At 41.8% G+C, this 16456-nt stretch overlaps 1 protein-coding gene across 2 annotated transcripts in view; it reads left to right on the top strand.

The window, feature by feature from the left end:
* The first annotated feature begins 1611 nt into the window (after positions 1–1611).
* Positions 1612–16456, top strand: part of ALDH1A2 (aldehyde dehydrogenase 1 family member A2) — a 57785-nt gene continuing 42940 nt past the window's right edge. Inside the window, exon 1 of one of the 2 annotated variants that reach the window (XM_061999865.1) lies at positions 1612–1953. Coding sequence is in view for 1 of the 2 variants with exons in the window: in XM_010207676.2 (XP_010205978.2) it covers positions 2161–2277 (117 nt within the window). In the remaining variant the exon portion in view is untranslated. Of the gene's footprint in view, positions 1954–2089; positions 2278–16456 lie in introns of those variants that run through there. The other variant, XM_010207676.2, reaches the window with a different exon arrangement.

Raw genomic sequence — 16456 nt, 5'->3', positions numbered from 1 at the left:
TTTAGACAGATGTAGCTTTGGTGTCCTTTCTCTGTTTATCTGTCTGCAATGTGATAACTTCAAAACATGACATCTGATTTGTTTCAACACCTTCTGAGTGTTTGCATCAGTAAACAGAACTTTATTGGTTTTTGCCTTTCTAAAGTAACAAAAACTGTCTAGGTTTTGTGTATGCTCTGCTTAGGAGTTCTGACCAGAAAGATTCTAGGGCTTTGACCATACATTTCTGATGTCCATCAGCCTGGTCAGGGCGCAAGCTCAAGGCATCCGCTGTTTCATCCAGCAAGCTAGGGCAGATGTCTGCCACACACGCACTGTTTGCTGCACATATGATGAATCTAAGCCAGCGAGTACTGGATCTGGTTTTGTTGGTCTTTTAATTCCCTGTGACCCACTGTTTGGCATGCCCAACCTCTTGCATGATCTGACCTCCCACCAAGAGAGCACCTCCAAAAAATAATGCCTGGGAACCAGTACACATCGCTTCAACAAATCATTCTGCCCTTTAAGCCTCTACCAAAAAACTTCCAAGAGACGAGAAAGCCCCTGCTGGGCTGCAGGACTTGCCCTGGAACTGAGCACCTGCTCCTCCTGATGGCTTTCCTTCCTGGGAAGAATTTGGAAGCAGAGGTGGGCTGGTGCCCTCGTTACTGGAGTCGCAGTCCTCTAAGCCTCCGCGCTGGCTGCGGGGCCCGCCACCACGCACCGTCAGCGGCTACGGGTGCAGGGCCGTGCCCCTGGCACTGGGAGATAGGAGACCGTTGTACAGAAAGGAGGGCAGGCGGGACTGCACGGGAGAAGGGAGTAAGCCTGGGACCTCGCAAGGAAGGGGGAGGGAGGTGTACAGCGCTCCTCCATGAAGGGAGCAGGTGAAACCCCGGGGGCGCAAGAACCCCGCAGACCCAGGGGACGGGCGGTACCAGCCCCAGCGCAGCGCAGGCCGGAGGGCCGCAGGACAAGAGAGCCTGGAAGGGCGAGGAGCCCTTGTCGCCGGGCCGGGGCTGAGCTCGGGAGCGCTCCGCCGCCACTCGGAGCCCCGCGCGGTGCGGGGCGCGGTGCGGGGCGTGCGCGGGGCGCGGGCGGCGGGGGCCCCCTGCCGTAGCGGCGGGCGGCGGCGGGCGCGCGGCCGGCAGGGGGCAGCAGGCGGACGGGGATGGCGTTGCCGGTGCGGCAGGTAGGGCCGGTGCGGGGAGGGTGGGGGGAGCCGCGCATCCATCACTGTCACCGGGGACGCGCAGCCACTTTGATGTCAGCCGCCGCGAAAACAACAGCGAGGCGGCGCGGAGAGCAGCGGGCGCGGTGTGGGCAAAGCCGGCGTGGCGGGCGCTCCGCAGAGCGCCGGCGGCGGGAGCGGGGAGGGCGGCGGCGCTGCCGCCAGGTGCTGCGCGCCATGGGCCCGGGCAGGGGCCGCTGCCCGCCCCGCGCCCTCAGCATCGCCTGCGCCCGGGGCCCGTGAGGGGCCGCCTGCCCCGCGCTGCCCCTCCGGCTCCCCGGCGGCCCCCGTGCCCGAGGGGCGGCAGCCCTTCCCGGGCCGCGCTGTGAGGCGATGCCGCTGACGGGCCACCGGCCCCTCGTCCTCCCCCTCGCCCTTCCAAGTGCTTCACGAGTGCGAGCCCGCGGTCGGGGCTGCCTGGGCTCCCCATGGGCTTCCCCGGGGCCGGGGCTGGCTGCTCCCGGACGCGACGCCTCCCCGCCGGCCCCCGCCCTGCACGGGGGCGTCGAGGGGGGACGCGACAGTTTTAGCCGCCCCTTTCCCCGCCGGCGCCGAGTCGGTTGCCCAGTCCCGCTCCTCGGGCGGGAGGCAGCGACCCGTGCCCGAGAGCTCTGTCCTCCCGCCTGACGGCGACGCGGAATCCCGGGACGGGACGGGACGGGACGGGACGCGGGGGCCCACGGGCCGCCGGGGCTGCGCAGCGCGAGTGTGCGACGGGGCTGTGCCGCTATCGCCCTTAGGTAGGACGGACCTGCCCCCCTGCCTCTGCCCCCATGTCCAATAAGAAGAGACCCGGCTTGACACCTGCCTATATACAGAGGACGAGAGCAACATCTTCAGCGCTGGTCTTTGGAGGGGGGGGGGGGGGCGGGGAACCGACCCAAAACACAACACAACATCAGGTCAGAGCGGGGGGCTCCGTGGTACTATAAAACCCCCCCAAGACTATGACTTCCAGTAAAATTGAGATGCCAGGGGAGGTGAAGGCAGATCCTGCAGCTCTGATGGCATCTCTGCATCTGCTGCCTTCTCCCACTCTCAACCTTGAAATCAAATACACCAAGGTAAGTTGTGTTCGTTTGTTCTGGCAGGGAAATTCATGGCTTACCCTTCAAAGGAGGGATTTTGCTTAAATCAGTTTCATTCTGTCCTAAACAACTTGATTGTAGAGATTAAAAAAAAACCTACAGAAAGACTTGCCTTGAATCTGTAATAAAGGAAACAGATTTTTTTTTTTACCATGTAATCATCTGAAAAACCACAGGAAATTAGATCTGTTGGGACTGGCTTTGCCACTTCTCTTTAAATGTAGTATTTTTCACAGAGCTGTTGGGGTTTATTTTGGTGCAAAATCAGTAGTTCTCAAATACGTTTCAGTTGCTTTTGATGTACTTCAGAGGAAGTTACTACACATACATGTGTATCTCAATCAGAAAATAAAAATGTTTTCTTTCTCAAATTACCCTGCCTGCCCAAGGGACTCTTTTACAGTTCCTGAAGGACTCTTAATACTACCAGGTTGTTGCAGCCGTGGAACAGGTCTCTCTGCTAACTTCCGTGACACTTCAATACACCCTTGAACAATATTGCAAGGGGGTAAATTTTTTTTCCTATTAATATTTAAGACTAATTTTCATAAAGACAGGTTGCATAAAGAACAAACCTATTGGGTCAATGTAGCAAAATGTGATGGTTTTCTGTGGTGTATTGTGGGACTGGGTTGCTTCTGTCCATTAAATGGTCTTTAAGAACAGTCATTTGTTTGCAAATGCAATTTTAATTTTGAAATTCGTTTATATCATTTGAATCCTTGCATCTTTATTACCTTTAGTTAAAGAACATTTTCAGTTCTGTTGGAGAAGTTTAAAATGAATCGTATAAAGAGATTACAATGTGTCAGACTTTGTTTCTAATTACCGAGTAACTTAATAGGAAAATAAGCACATCAGCACTGGAAAAAGGTGATAACATTTTTATCTACTGGAATACAACTTCAGGAGCTTTAAAGCTGATAGGAAACTCATTTTGGACAATGTAGTGTATTTTTTTTCCTCCATATCATCACTTTAAAAGCTTTTCATGTTTTCTCTTTTTTAAGTGGGTGCCAAAACCAATTTGTCCTCTAATTTGTTACAGCAATTCCATGTTCTAGAAGAGTGTTTCAGAGGAAAGTCAACTATTTCAGAGATCATTGCATTTTGATGGAAACTGCTATATACAAATTAAAAAACACATATGGTTTCTTGCATATTATTTCTTCAAAAATCGTTTAAATAAGCAATGTAGTCACTTGATGTTGTGTGGAGTTACACTTTGGGAGTAATCACGCTGTGCAAACAGTATTTGGCATGAATTTTGTTTATTGCTGGTTTCAGTGTAAAACAGGTTTCTGGAGCGTTTAGTGGATAATTCTTGAGAATGCTGTCACAGGCAGTTTGTATAATAAGTGGACTTGTGTTTCTCTATTCTGAAACTAGAAAATTAGTTCTAACAATCTTTGAAAAAGATAACAGTCCTCAGCAATCATATCTTCCTATCTGCGAGAATGTCAGCTGGATGGTATCCTTTAATAACTCAGAATATATTGTGCCATAATCTAGGTAGTATGTAAGATCTGACACATTTTATACTAAATGAACAAGTAAAAGAAAGTTATTTTCTTTCACTATTAAGCCAAAACTAACAGCAACATGTTCCTTCTAAACTTGGTTTTGAGATATCAGATAACTCCTCATTGCTTTTGAGAGAAATTTGGTTTAGGACAGGTATCAAGTATTTCACTTGGCGTATCCTCTGTCTCTGTTTTTCTGTCTGTCTCACTCTTCCCTCCTTTTTCTCTTTCTCTGTAGGAAATACAAGTGATTTATAGATAAATGGAGTCTTCAGCTGGGAGTCTTGTCTTGAGCAGGACTTTTATCCAGGATCCACTTTCCCACCTATTACAAAGAAAAACAATCAGAAATGAAATAATGGATTGTAACTTGATGCTTTCTTTTGTGGGAGTGGTCACTTCACATCTTAAATGACAAACAACTTCCATAAACAATAAATAACTTTAGACTAAAGTACTTTAGTTAAATAAAAACCCCAACAACCCCAAACCTTGTAAAATCAGACATCTGTAAGCATTCCTAGCAGCCTCTCTCCTGCTTGTTAGCTGAGAATTTTAAATACACTGCCAGGAAGCCAGGACACAGGATTCTTGAACTCTTTATTACAACTGTCTCTAAATGTAAAATCTTTATGAAAAATAGAGATATCTGTGAACATTTAAGCCAAGTGAAGTAATCAAAAAATATGTTTTACCAATTAAATCCCATTTCTGGGAGTCTAAAATTGGAAAATAGACCATCTTGTTAAGATGTAACCTGATAAAATTCCAGGAACCTCTAAAAGAGATTTGTTAAAGATTTGTGATGTGCACCAGAAAAGAAATGAATTTATTATTCATTACCTCTAAAACACTACATTATCCCTGGGATTATTATGAAAGCTCCTCTAAGAACATAGATAAAACAAATACTACGCCCATAATTTTCATATATTTGATTATTTAGCAGAATTATCAAAGCTTGTGAATTTTTCCTCTGGTAGGCTTACTGAAGCGACCAGAAAACTGTGTGTTAAGTTCTTCTGATCAGTACACCTGATGTAGCACACAGAGACAATGTAGCTTTTCATTGGTCAGGAAAAAATGTATTTAGTGAGGAAAATTACTTGATGCTATGTTTTTCTGTAAGATGTGCAGTGGTATCTATTGTGACTTCAATATTGGGAGTCAACCTATTCTTTGAAAAAGCAACTATTAGAACTATTTTTTCCCAACTTTTTGATACCTTGGCATGGTCTCTGTGAAAAATAAAGTATTTAAATGTGCATAACATGAATTGGTGAATAGGATGTGAACCAGACAGGAGGATGAGTGTTCAGGCACACAGGGTTAAGTTTTTTCTGTGTGGTTGGCGCTAAAAGTGCTACATGCAAGATTATCTCTCTTTTTATTGTGATAACTGCTTAATTCTCTGCTTCTCAACATCAACATTTTGGGAGGGAACAGGAATTCTTCCAGTATTGCACAGAATTAGATTGATCTATGTCCCTGTGGCACAGCAAGCCCTCCTCAGGCTTGTCAGGAACGCGTTGCCAGTGCTGTGCTGCAGACACAAGGGAGCACCTAGGTAGAAGAGGGATCCAGCCCTCTCCCTGGCAAAAATGCATACTCTACAAATGTCAACCATGCCAGAAACTCTCTTGGAATAGGCTGCTCCAGAAATATCAGGTGTGTGAGAAAAGCTGTAGCATGACGTCCAGTGTGGACACATTATTAGCATGTTCTGTAAGGTAGAGTGCCTCTGAGTTGATGGTCCTGAGAACCTGACAGCTTCTGAGGGTGATTGGAGGGTTCTCAGCTTAGTATTATGTTGGTATCTCCCTCTTCCATGCTCTTAGGAAATGCTACTCTCTCTCCTGAGACTCGAGCATCTCCCAAGTATCTGGCAGTGGATGTGGCCCCATGGACCGAGCCCTTTGCAGCATTTTCCTCCTGCTGTCTCCAATTGAGGGGCTAAAAGTGCTTCCAGAGGTTGTGACTGTCCTTCCTCTGTTACCACATAATCAGAGCTGCCTTACAAAGTATTTTCATAACTGTTTTAGTTAGACATATTGACTTTAATAAAAAGACAGTTTGGTATAAAATGAGGACCTCAGGGTTCTGTCCTGTCCTAGCCCTGTTGCTACATCATGTAACGGAGTGAACAAACATACTCAGCTTGCAGCATGTTGGGGACACTAATCCAGATGGATGTTTTAAGTTTTGCTTCTGGCCTGCCAACTGATTTAAGTCTGAGAAAGTGCTGAAGAATTTTAGCATAAGGAAAAAGCTGAAGAATTGTGGGTTTGAGAGCTTTTTATGAAGAGGTGCTCTAAAGGGGTGAAGCTACAGTGCTGTGGCAATGAAGAGGTACAGAAATGTTTCTGTAGTAATAACCTGTGAATTGCCTGCAAACCATATTTTTTGTCCTGTGCAAAAGGCTAAAATCAGGTCATTTTCTCAACACCAACCAACTGAACAACCCAGCACTGCACCAGAAAGCTGCACGTGGCAACTTGTATGGAGTGTAGGCAAACGGCTTCTGAATGGACAAGAACGAACAAACACATTTCAAATTCTCACATGATAAGCTTTTGGGTTTGAAGTATTTTGTTACTAAGTTTCTGTCTCTTCATTCCCATTGTGCTTTCTTGGCATTGCCTAGAAATGAATGCTGCAGAACAGTATTATAAATCCTTTTCTCTAAAATTTCCAGCATATTTGGCAGATAGAATTCTAGACTGACACTAAGATAGGAGGCAGAAGATCTGTTTTATTTAGAATGACATACAGTCTTTGTCTTTTGGTTTTTTTTATCTTAAGACAAGCTTTGGCAAAACTCAGGTAAGTGGTGGACATGTGCTATTTCCCATCTGCATTTCCCTGAATGAGCTCACTACTTTAAAGCCTTTTGCAGTCGAATTCAGTGACCGATACTTGAAGAAATCAGGTAGCCTTTTGGGTCAGCTCAGTGAGTACTGTCCACTTACAAAAGATGGGGCACAGAAAATTAGAGATGTTTGCACAAGGAATAGACAATAGAACATCTGCTTTTCCCCTTTGTGGAACACTTCAGCATCTGATGTTGACTCTAGATATGTCCCTCTGTATCTTTCTATGTGAAGTTTTAGGATATATACTGTATTTAGATTTACTGTTGTTTACAGTTCGAATTCTCTTCTAGTGCATTCATACTTTGTGGTTAGCATTACAATCCATCCACTCATATAACAATTACAAACTATTTATGCACTTCTTTCCAATTAACAGCCTGAATTTAGGATTCTTTCTTTCCTCCCAAACCTCTAAGGTCTTCTGCACAAACCCAATTTATCCAGGTTTTTCATGAGACATCAAGAAACTATTATAGTCTTATGCATATCCAGTCCCCTGCCTTTGCTTACTCCGGTACAGCTACTATAACCATCTTAATTCAAGAACACTAAAAACAGAGAAACTATCAGGCTGAAACTGGCAATAATGACATAACTGCTGCAGGTAACTACTGCATTTCTGAGTAGGTAACTGTTCTAACAGAGACCTCTTACTGTGCTGAAGTTTTAGGGAAAGACTGAATCTTTAGGGAAAATGCAAACTGGTTTAATGCATCGAGCTATACATACTGGAATATTATATTGCTGGATAGGGGAAATTTTCCTTTTTTTTCCAGTCTATAAGGTCAGATGATACACCAAAACACAATTAGCAATTTTTCTCGTGTCTGTAAAAATGTTTATGGTTTCAAGTATAACCGTACAAAAGATGCATATATTTATTTGCACACCAAATCTTGAAGGTCAGTAATAACCAGAGCACTTGCAGGAGTTGAAGAGCAGACAAATTCACACCCCTGCTCTGAAGCAGAAACTTGAATACAGATCCCTGCTCTCTGATGGTGGGTAGTCCCCAGTTTTGGGTGCTATCCACTTTTGGCTATTCTTGGAAAGAATCTTGCCTTTTCTCCTGTTGGATAATTAACTTGTAAATTTTTATGAGGCCTGAGAGATATCAACTTGAGAACCCAGTGGGCAAGACAGTCATGGAGTAAATGTAGGATTCAGGTCTTTGCTCCAAGAATACTCATGATGTCAGAGCAAGGATTTGATCCAAGATCTATGTCTGTCTAGGCATCAACCCTAATTATTGGACTATTGAGTTGGGATAATGTGTCTTGAACATGCGCTTTCCTTCTAATAAAAAGAATCCTTCTTTAATTCTCCATTCCATTCTGTCCCTCAGAAGGACTTTTGCACAGAAGTTCACCAGTCTTGGTAAATTTCCATATCAAATTTCTCTCTTGATGTATCTGTATTTTCTGATAAATCCCAACAGTCCAAAATTTTTTTATGATTTTTGCCCAGCTTGTCCATGCCAAATTGTTCCCTGCAGACCTCATTGGTCTCTGCCATTTTGAAGTTATTCACTGCCATAAAACCCCTTTGCTGCTATGAGCACCCCACAGTGAGACCACTGTATCTCTCTTCCCTCTTGACTATGCACACGAACAGTGGCCTTCAATAAACTGCCCACAGCCATTGCAAGTCTTTGGGAACATATCAGCATCTCAGAGTTATTTGAACCTTTCCTTCAAACAACCTTTTTTTTGCATTTACTACCTTTGGCAAATTTCATCCACACTTGAGTTGCCCAAATGCCTTTTAACTCCAGCCCTAGTGATATTTTCTTCAGTACTCTTACTAGTCTGAATATTTTAATCTGCAGACTATGTACCTTACTGTTAACAATCTGCACAAGCAGGTGAACCAAGATATCGATTGCTAGTCACAGTAATGGAGGGGCACCTTGCTATTAACCTCTTTCCAGCGAGAATTATCCATTTATTTCCAGTCTTTTTATCTTATCTCTTAACCACTTTTTAATCCATGGCAGGACTTTATCTTTCACCATATGGTTACTAACTTTCCTTAATAGCCTCTTGCTAAGGGCTTTATCATCAAAAGCCTTTTTAAAGTCTAAATAAATTATATCCCCTGATTCATCTTGACTCCTCATTTGACTAACTATCTTCCAAGAAATCTCACAGGTTTACAGAGATAAATGACAAAAGATGAGTTCAGTGGTCCATATAATAAATTCTTAGTCGGATCCTGCATAAAGTCACATTTCTTTTTTTTTACAATTTTGCAGATATCTTTCCTGAGACTGAACTGTAAATTTTTGCTGTTTATTTTATGGTAATAGTTTAGTTCTTTCCACTACTAAAAAATGACAACTTTTTAGCTCTTTTTTTTTTTTTAAAGAGTAGAACTCACTCTCTGAAACAACCAAAACATCCACTTTGCTTCAACTGAAATAAATGACAGAAAAAAAATGCATTTAAACAAAAAACAGAATTATAAGGAAGCTCTGTAAGCACAGATGTGTAAAGGTTTAGAAAAGTCTTCATGAAGTTGCAGATTTGTGCAGTCCTCTAGTGAGGAATCCTCAGATAAATGCTGGCATCCCTACTCAAGCACAAATAAGTGCATAAATAGCTGTGTGAAGATGTACTACTAAATATTATGTGGATAAAGATGAAGTCTAAAAAATTATTACCATCTAAGAGATCAATCATTCATTAGTATTATGCTTACTGCAATGAATTCCTGTTCTTCTTGCATACACCTATCTGGTTTTTCTCCAAAATACAAGCTCCATATTTTGGAATTTACCTAAAAAGATATCTCTCCTGATCAGCCTTTTCTGTTGCTTTTCATAGCATCGATCTTTGTGACATGAATGCAGCACATTGATTTCACGTTATGCAGTGTAACTGAGCTTTAGGAGCACTTCATGACTAAAAGTATATGTGAAGCCACATCAAAGTGTTGCTGCGATAGCATTGCTGAAATGGTCTCCAACTGACAAAAGAAAAAAGAAGGACTTCATTCTTGTTCACTGGAAGTCAGTTCCTTTCCCAGAGAGCCTAGTGAACTAGATTTTTACCTTATGACTTGAAACATAATACATTCCAGCTTTGCTGGACTAAAGTGCGAAAATACTTCAGAGCAGAGAACCATCCACATCAAATTCTATGACCGCAATGAAAATGTTTAAGGTCAGCCCAATGTCCCTTGACCCCAGCTGGAGGTTAAACACAGGAACCACACTGACCACTAGAGTATATAGACCTTAATCTGTGAGGGATTCATAGGTAATGAAGACTTTGAATTGAACTCAGAATCTGAAGGGATGCTGGTAGGACAGCTGTGCCGAGGCCTGCAGCAGGTGTTGTGGTTACAGAAAGCATATACTTTGCTGATTTCCATGTGGATTTCCAGTATGCCCAATTTTAAATGACTTACAAAAATCCATTTGGAAAGTCAGAAATATGTAGGAAGCATTGCACAGAAGAACAGGCTGCAGGCTCTTGGCTGAACTTGGATAGGAAGGGAGCTGCCAGGGAGACGCTGGCTCTTACCATGCTCTGGTCATCTAGCAATAATTACGCAAAGTCCCACAGTTTTGATTGAGGAACTCTTGGTGAGTGCCTTTCCCTACATAATTCCAAACACATGCACTTACACAGATGAAGGCTTCATAGAGCTACTTACAACTTCAGAAAATACAGGTATTATTTGACTGTCATATAAAAGCTGATCTTATTCTCTTATGAATAGCTCAGCATGCCTTAAATTTGGCCTTGACTGACCGGAGCTGGTCAGAACCTCAGGTCTATGTTTCATCTGAAATAGATCTCTCCAATTGGAAGGTCATTCCAGGTCTGTGCTGTGACATTGATCTCTCATGCTTCAGTGAGAAAAACACCACTTACTACATCATCACACCTCCCTCAGGTATGTCCTTAGTGTCTTTTGTGCAATTCCTATTGCCTCAGCTTTTGAAAAAGGGAATATTTGGGATGTATTAGCATTTGGCATTTCTTTCAGGAACTAGTTTTCAACTGTGCTGCTGCTTATTAGTTATTAGTGGAGACAATTCCCCAAACAAGTATTTTACCTGTTGTCTTCTAGTGTCCAAACTAGGGACTCTACTTTTCTTCCCTTAGCCCTTCAACACACGTTGAATTTTGGCCAGAAATATTATCTACTTCTGGAAATATCTTCAGTCTCCCTTCTACGTATTTCATAGTCAGATTGTTTTTGGAATGCACTGACTCTCCCACAGCCTACATTTATTTATTTAACTTAAGGTTCCTGTTGCCTGTTTCATTTGTGCTACCTTTTTGGTATTTCAGACTATTTAGAAGCAATTTTTAATTTTTGTGTTTTGCAGTTTTTAAAAGATTAATTTCTTTCCTTTTTTGTCGGGCTTACATTTTCTCTTGTATCTTCCTCCTTAGGCACGTATATTTTCTTGCCTATGCTTCCCTTTTTCAGCTTTGGGAATGCAAATCTTCTTTGACTCACTCACATTCTGAAGCCTTCATGCTGATTCTATGGATTTTAATTTCCTAGCTTCAAGCAGGGAGTTTCTAAGTTACTTCCTCTTTAAAAAAAAAATCCACTTCTTGAAGTTTAGTATCCCAGAGAGTAGGGCTTCTTCATGTGTTTCTCTCCTGCAATGAAGCTGAAATTATTTATGTGTTAACCATTTCTCAGGGGTTCATACACAATTTTTGGTCCTTGACAGGTCTATGTCAAACGTTGTTTACATTAGGATACAGAAAACTCTTAAATTCTCTAGACACTAGCTCAATGCAGCTCTCGCTGAACTAAATCACAGTTACTTTTGCACCAGTCTTACTACCTTCATGGTATTTTTCCACTTCAGTGCCACTTCAATGTCACTTCAGTTGCTCTTATCCAGAAGTCAGCACTTCACTCTTGGTATTATCCCTCATGATCTATACCACCTCTATATCCATGGGTCTATGTTATGTGTTGTGTTTCTCTTCCAATAAATGTTCACGCAAAGCCTTGCACACAGAGCTACTCCCTGCTCTCTGCAGCCTGGCTTGTCCTCCCTGTGTAGCTTACACCTAGAAATCATGGTACACCTCTGATAATTCTCATTCCTTTTTGCTCAAACAATGCTAGTCTTTTTGCTCTCCGTGATACAGTCCAGGTGATGCATTTTCAGTTAGACTTCCAATGCTGGTTTATAGGCACTTGCACTTTTATTTCTGAACTATAGGATGACCTAGATGAGAACTGTGATCTAGTTAGTTGAAAAACCCTGTGAAGTCTTTTCAGCTCAACCACTAAAGCACCTCCTATAACATGACACCTCTTGTTTACCACTCTGAGAGTGTAAAAAGTCCTTAAAATAGAAATTGGTTTTAAACTGCCTTTAATACTTTACACTGTCAGCTTGAGAAGGCATTTATGTAACTGCCAGTTGGATACATAAGTTTGGGGTTTTTTTAAGGAACCACTTCATTTGTTGCTTGGAACATACTAGGAGTTTATTTTAACTGTTCTTTGCATCCAAGCATAAAAGCACTGTCCTGATTCCACTGTGTATTTACCAGGATACCATAACAGATGCATTTTACGTTTGCTTATGTGGGTTTTTTCATCTGTAACAGAAATAGTTTATTCGTGAGTAGTTAGAAACTACCAAGAAATTATCACCTGCCTTCCCAAACCAAGGGGTTTATATTTTACTCTCTCCAGTTTCTTCAGCGGTGAGGTATGGTTGCAGCAGTCCTGTACTGGAATGGCCTGAGAAACATGTATGGTGTTTTCAGGATATCTGGCTAAGCCTTCACCCCCTTTTCCATCAGTGCTTGATGTTTTGTTGGCCTCCCTCTTTTTGTCCTTATTAAACTTTACCACAGCTACTTAACAGCCTCTCGTGTCTTTTGTGATGTCTATGGGATGCTGTTTTCCCAAGAGGTGAGAAACAAGCTCTTCTTTTTTACGTGTCCATCTGAAATTGTGATACAGGCTAACACTAAATGAGTTGGCTGTGCTGACCATGAGCTGGTCTTGGTGGTCCAACCCTCTGATGGCAATTTTAAAATCTTTTTGTTACTAAAGACATTTTTAGCTAGCATCACTCAACTGCAAGTGTTAATATTCTCCTCCTTCCATCAAAGTTTTTAGAAAACACTAATTGATTCAGTCTCACTGTAAAACTGGTGACAAGGCTCCTTCACAGATGGAGGAGTTTAAACTTGTGGGAGTGTAACCATGACTAACAGACAGTAGGTCAGTGTCAGAGGCAGGATCTCTTGCTAAACCAGCCAGACTTGTAGAAGATAAAACCTCTTTTTCTGTATGTTCTATTCTGGGAAATGGAAATACAAATTTCAGAGTCAGTGTTTACATGTGGATGTACATCTACAATTCTATATGGTATTAATTGCATGCTTTTTTGTGCACTCACCTGTGCATGTGCACACCACATAGATTAAAAGACCCCTTTCCTTGTGTTCTGTGCTCTCTTTCTGTGTCACTTTATCAGGTGTTGTCTCCATTTCTATTCTCTTGAGCACTGTCTAGGAGCCAGTGGCCTTGCTGGAAGACCTGTGTAATGAGTTAAATGAAGCTGGAGCTTGTGATGGTGCACTTTTTGGTTAGCAGGAGGAGTATCTGCATTGGCATGAGTCAGTGACAGTGCTGGCAGTCCAGGTGGTTGTCTCTGGTATTGTTTCTAATCACTTCTCAAATATTTTGTTTTAGTAAGGCACTCCAATGTGGCGGGAGAAGGAAGGCCCTGCTATTTAGATCACATCCAGGAGCCCAGTGTAGAACATGCTCAGCAACTGGTGCAGCACAGCACTTCCTCCCACCAGCTAAGATAGTTGCTTTTAATGTTTGGATTCTAGATGAAACACAAATATGTTCATGCTCTTATTCTCCGTCCGAGTTCATTTCTGTCCTTGAGAGAGCTACAGGACAAATTCTTGATAACTTATTTCCTGGTTAGAAGCTTTACCTGCTTTCCTTGAGAGGCTCCCTGTGACTGGGAACCTTTGTAGTCAGCTCTTCCAGCTGTTTGCCTAAATGGTCTTCAGGGAGACTAAAATCAGTGAACCTGGAATAACAGCATTTGACTTCAGCTAGGTCTCATGAGAATTTAGTTATTACTTAATGGATTGAATTGGCGACATACCTTATACCAGATAACTGCCAAAGGTTGCATGAAATTAACCTTCACAAATGGCTAGTTATTGGTATAGTCCTTGCAGAAAGCTGGGCAGTGGGAGACATCTGTTCGCTGTAATTAATATTGTTTTTCATACCTTTACATGCCAGTAGTATTGGCCAAGTCTGGGTGAAAAATATCTCAGATTAAAGTCTTGATGGTGATTTTAGCCATTTAGTGATCATGTGTCATTGTGCTACACTGAGCATAAATCCTATCTTGTAAACAACAGGGAGACTAATGAGGTTTGCCCACGATCTGGTATTGTCACAAGGGATTCCAGCAGAGAAAAGGGGGATTTGGTTAGGTCAGGGAAAAGAAATGTGACTTTCAAGGAAATGGAAAAAGAAATCTCAGGATTGCATATATGAACACTTGCTTTCAAGGAAGGCTTTTTATTGACAAGACTTGTAACCTACTTTGCTCTTTTAAGGAAAACTCTGCATAGCTAGGTTTTGGGTTTGCCTTACTATATGTTTTTAATGCTGCAAGTTGTCAAAAGTTGAGGGTCACATTTTTAATTTACACGTGCAAGGTTATTACTCTGCTTCTATTTAAAGGTAAACAGAAGAGCTTATTTTTTAAGCAAGCCTACATGTCTATATAGAATAGCTTGCCAGTCATATATAAAAATGTTAACTCTACTAAATATTGGCACTATTTTGCTGTACCTTTAAGTGTTTTATTTGCTTGGGGCTGTAATCAGTTCTTGCAACAATGCTTGACATCCAATTTTAGTCTTAGCACCACAGTGTACTTTGGGGTGTAAATTTGTCAGATATCCAAGCACAGCAGGATACTTTGACAGCTTAAGCCTAGTTCTCCCCAATCAGCCTTATGAATAATAAAAAGTAGAATGACCTGTTCCAGTTTTGTATATGTCAAGTCAATCGCTTATTAACAGAAAGAACTGGAGGAGAAATCAGAACTGAACTCCGAGGAAAGAGAATCTAGCTAAATGTTTCTTCTCTCCAGAGAATATTCTCAAATAAATAAATAGTATTTCCCAAGACTTTTTATTGAGAAGAATTTCTAGTGTGAGAGATTACATTGCAGCACTGATTGAGGAGAGGTGTTGGGTTCCTTTGCATCTCGAAGAGCAAAAAAAGGTTTATAAATCAGACTTCTGGGAATTGTTATCTCACAATTTCTTCTAACAAACACAACAATTTGTTTTAAAGGCTTTCACCAAAGATGTCATAAGTGGTAATCCCTATGTTGTAAGTGGACACTTAATGTGATTTAACTGCATGCTGATGATGCAAAGCTATTCTCCCCTAAAGCTCATTAAGAACATCCAATTTTCTGGTAGACTAACACTCCTGCTTACTATCGTAGAGATAAGCGACTGTTTAACCAGGACAATAAGATATAGTTTCAAACCAAGGCCGCAAAACTGAGTGGCCACAAAACCAACCTTTGTGAACATTCAGACTTTGAATGTAACTATCACAACACAGTTTAATTTTTTTTAGGAGTAGTTTGAATTTCTGTCTATACAGACATGTACATGCAGGCATTGTCAGTCACCTTAATGAGCATACTGGTGAATATCATTATTTATTATATTAACAAGCACGACTGAGGTAGAAAAGAGCCAGTGCAAGCCATTTATGTAAATGAAATAAACTGATAAATATTGAATTTTGTTTCATGTCGCCCTTACACGTAGATAATTCTAACAGTTTATCTAAGATAATGCTTCCCATGCTGCAATGCTTATTTGTTAGCTTGACTTTATCGTGGATTCTGTACATGCAGACTGACATGAAAGAAAATATCACTGATTTCTTTTAGCAAAACATGCTAACAGTAATATTTGAAAATATTCAGGATGCAAAGTAGAAGTGAAGGTAAACTTTCCAGGAGCTTAAGGCTGCTCACTTGAGTCTAATGTAGAGTTAGCACTTTGCAGGTCAGCGGCTCTGCTATTTGTCTTTGACCTAACAGATCTGGAGTTCTTCACATCAAAACCAAGTCTTGCTGAGCTGAGATCAAACGTGTTAAGGTAAGGATCTTGCCAGTGATTTATCGTGCCAGGGAGGGTGATCAGGCCATAAGGGGCCACTGCAAATGAAGTTGACATTCCAGCAATTTCTCATGTGTAGTTATAAGGTAATTTTCTCTGACAGAGCTTTTAAGTCAAAATAAATTTGCCCATTGTATTTTTCCATGTTGCCTATAGTGTCTGGAATCCTAGGAGGAGTATTTATTTATGCAGCATAGCTCATTTCTAAGTAAGAAATTGTTCTTTGGTGATGAATATTTTAAATGGCAGTTACCTACAAGTGATGATCTGCTAGATTCTTTTAAATGACAGAACATGGTTTTCACATACAAATAAATAGATCACGCTGTTTTATGTCACGCATAATGAGCACACAAGGCTTGCACTGCACGAATGATGCAAAACACAGGCAAACTACACAGACTAATACTACTCTTGTTTGTACAAACCTCTCATTCCCGCCGTTTCAAATGAGTGCTTGTGGAAGCGTTTCCAGGATCAAGTTCTTAATAGCCACAACTTCATTAAAGCACAGTGACAGCCCAATAACTGATTCTGTAAACAAATACTTCATCCTCTCCACTCCTGA

Source organism: Colius striatus, chromosome 7, assembly GCF_028858725.1.
Source record: "Colius striatus isolate bColStr4 chromosome 7, bColStr4.1.hap1, whole genome shotgun sequence".
Lineage (NCBI taxonomy): Eukaryota > Metazoa > Chordata > Aves > Coliiformes > Coliidae > Colius > Colius striatus.
The sequence above is the reverse complement of the archived record's forward strand: the minus strand, read 5'-3'. Positions and strand labels throughout refer to the sequence as shown.